This window comes from Cyprinodon variegatus, unplaced genomic scaffold (assembly GCF_000732505.1).
Source record: "Cyprinodon variegatus isolate N-32 unplaced genomic scaffold, C_variegatus-1.0 Scaffold864, whole genome shotgun sequence".
Lineage (NCBI taxonomy): Eukaryota > Metazoa > Chordata > Actinopteri > Cyprinodontiformes > Cyprinodontidae > Cyprinodon > Cyprinodon variegatus.
The window spans coordinates 77,713-79,955 of NW_015151317.1; the positions used below are offsets into that span (position 1 = coordinate 77,713).

Genomic DNA, 2,243 nt, shown 5'->3' on the forward strand with positions numbered 1-2,243 from the left:
ACAAGAACACCTAATAACAGTGTCTCCATAAAAAAACGACTTTTTTTATTAATTGCAATACAAAAATACCACTATTCCTGTCTAGAAATCTCAGTATAAAATGTAAGAAAGCTGTTGACTTGATTTTAACAACTTCCGTAAGGTATTCGTTTGTTCAGCCAATAAGTGGGAATTGAACTGAAATGTAAATAATTTCAACCTTTATATCTATACATATGTATAGGCTAGACATGCATCTAGTATGAGATTCTTACTGATTAAACTTTAGATTTTAAATAAACTGTGCTATACACTTTAACTGCTTATAATAAACACAAAATAATCAATAATTTTGTTACTAAAAAATATAAATCTTTGATTTCAACAAAACAAAATGTTATGTTATGTTTTGATTTAGAAACTTAGGCAAAATCAAAAATAATACTTTAAACATGTGATATATTTGGTAGCCGCTTGGAAGTGCTTATTGCACAGACCTGTTGCTGTATCCCCCCTGCAGTATGTTGACATGCTGTCTGTTTCTTAAAGACTTGCTGCACTACTGTGTGACTCTTTGCTCCATACAGGTGGAGACAACACCAGGCACTCTAAACATTTTTAGGATTTTATTAAGATCTAGAAGATTTAAGCATCTCAGGGGTTTTAAATCATAAATAGAGTATGATGGAAAGTCTTTGTTGAATTAAACCATACCCTTTAACCTTTGGTATGCATTGTTAGTTACTGACAGGTAGCCTATACACGAGTTAGCTATATGCTTTTAAGTAAAAAATTGATGATTCAATTAAAGAATTGAATTCTGCAATTGTTATTATTACAAAAAATAAATTCGTATGATTTTAAACATAATTACTGCATTAAACAGAAAATTTCCCTGCAAACCAAACTGTAAGTTCCTTCACCTTAAGTTCCTGGGGGGAAAAAAATGTAATTGTAACGCTGACATTGAACCATCCATGATTCCTTCAGGAAAGCTAAGAATGAAGATCAATATAAATGAATCACACCTGGCTATTCCTAATCCTCAGCTTTCTTTTTATTGTTTCTAGATAGTAAATATCTATAAATTCACAATAGATCCAAGCTGCAAGCACAGCTCAAGGTCAAAAAAGGTTTTATACCCACGAATGTATATGGATGACAATAATGCCATTCAACTTTAAAAACATGTCCATACCTGGCATATCTTTTCGTAATACTGCTCCTAAAAGATTGAAGATGCAATGTAAGTGCATACTGAGATAACAGTTATATTGTGTTCAAGGTTATCTGCTGGAAATGTGTAACTATGTATATGAACACAAAATCTTTTAAGTGTTTGAGAGGAGGGGATGTGGTGGTGGTGTGGGGGGGTATATATGCAGGAATCATGAAGATTGGATATTGTTGTCAACTTTGTGTTTTGGTTTCACTCCCTCCTTGTATGAAAGAATAGATTTGAGAATATTTTTAGTTTATAAATTACTGAATGGCTTAGCAGCAGAATACACTACAGATTTATTGTTAGTGTATTAACTGCCAGGACCTCTGGCCAAAGTCTACTCTGAAAGTCCAGAACCAAAACCATGTAGTTCTCATGCTCCACTAATCTGGAGGGAAAAAAAATCTGTAAAAGTGCTGAAACCCTAAGTGAACTCCTAACTGAAACATCATTACTTTAAGTTTGTAACCCAATTTTTCTTTCACTGCCTCTCCTTCCCCACTGCAATCTCTTTTCCTCTTTTCTTTTCTTATGTTTTGTTCACATAAAGCCCTTTGAGTTGTCATGTTACTGAAATGTGCTGAACAGATAAAAGTTCACATTCAACATTTACTAATAAAGTTTGTTTTTCTTCTTATACCCATTATTTATATTTCAGCATCTCTCAAAGGTGCCAAGGTGTTGGTGACAGGAGCCAGTTCAGGCATCGGTGAACAAATGGCATATCATTATGCTCGCTTTGGAGCTCAGATTGTTATCACAGCAAGGAGGGAGAAGGTTTTACAGCAGGTCAGTTCTCGTCTTTTTGCTCAGTTTTTTAGTACTACTGCTTATTTTGCCATATAATGCTGAAGTAAAATGAAAAATGCTGATTAAAAGCAAAAACGTAAATGAGATACATGGACAAAATATATATACCGGTAATAAAACATATATCAGATGCTTTCACAATAAATATGTTAGACTGTATTTTATGTGGAGTTTTTCTAATTTGTACTCCCAGGTTACTGAGAAGTGTTTGAGTCTGGGAGCCCAGAAAGCT

General features: G+C 33.6%; 1 protein-coding gene across 1 annotated transcript in view; it reads left to right on the forward strand.

Annotated features, from left to right (window-relative positions):
- LOC107099373 (hydroxysteroid 11-beta-dehydrogenase 1-like protein) overlaps positions 1–2,243 on the forward strand; it is a 13,513-nt gene that overhangs the window by 2,476 nt on the left and 8,794 nt on the right. The window contains exons 2-3 of the mRNA XM_015397462.1: positions 1,860–1,990; positions 2,205–2,239. Coding sequence (XP_015252948.1) covers positions 1,860–1,990; positions 2,205–2,239 — 166 coding nt within the window. The remainder of the gene's footprint in view (positions 1–1,859; positions 1,991–2,204; positions 2,240–2,243) is intronic.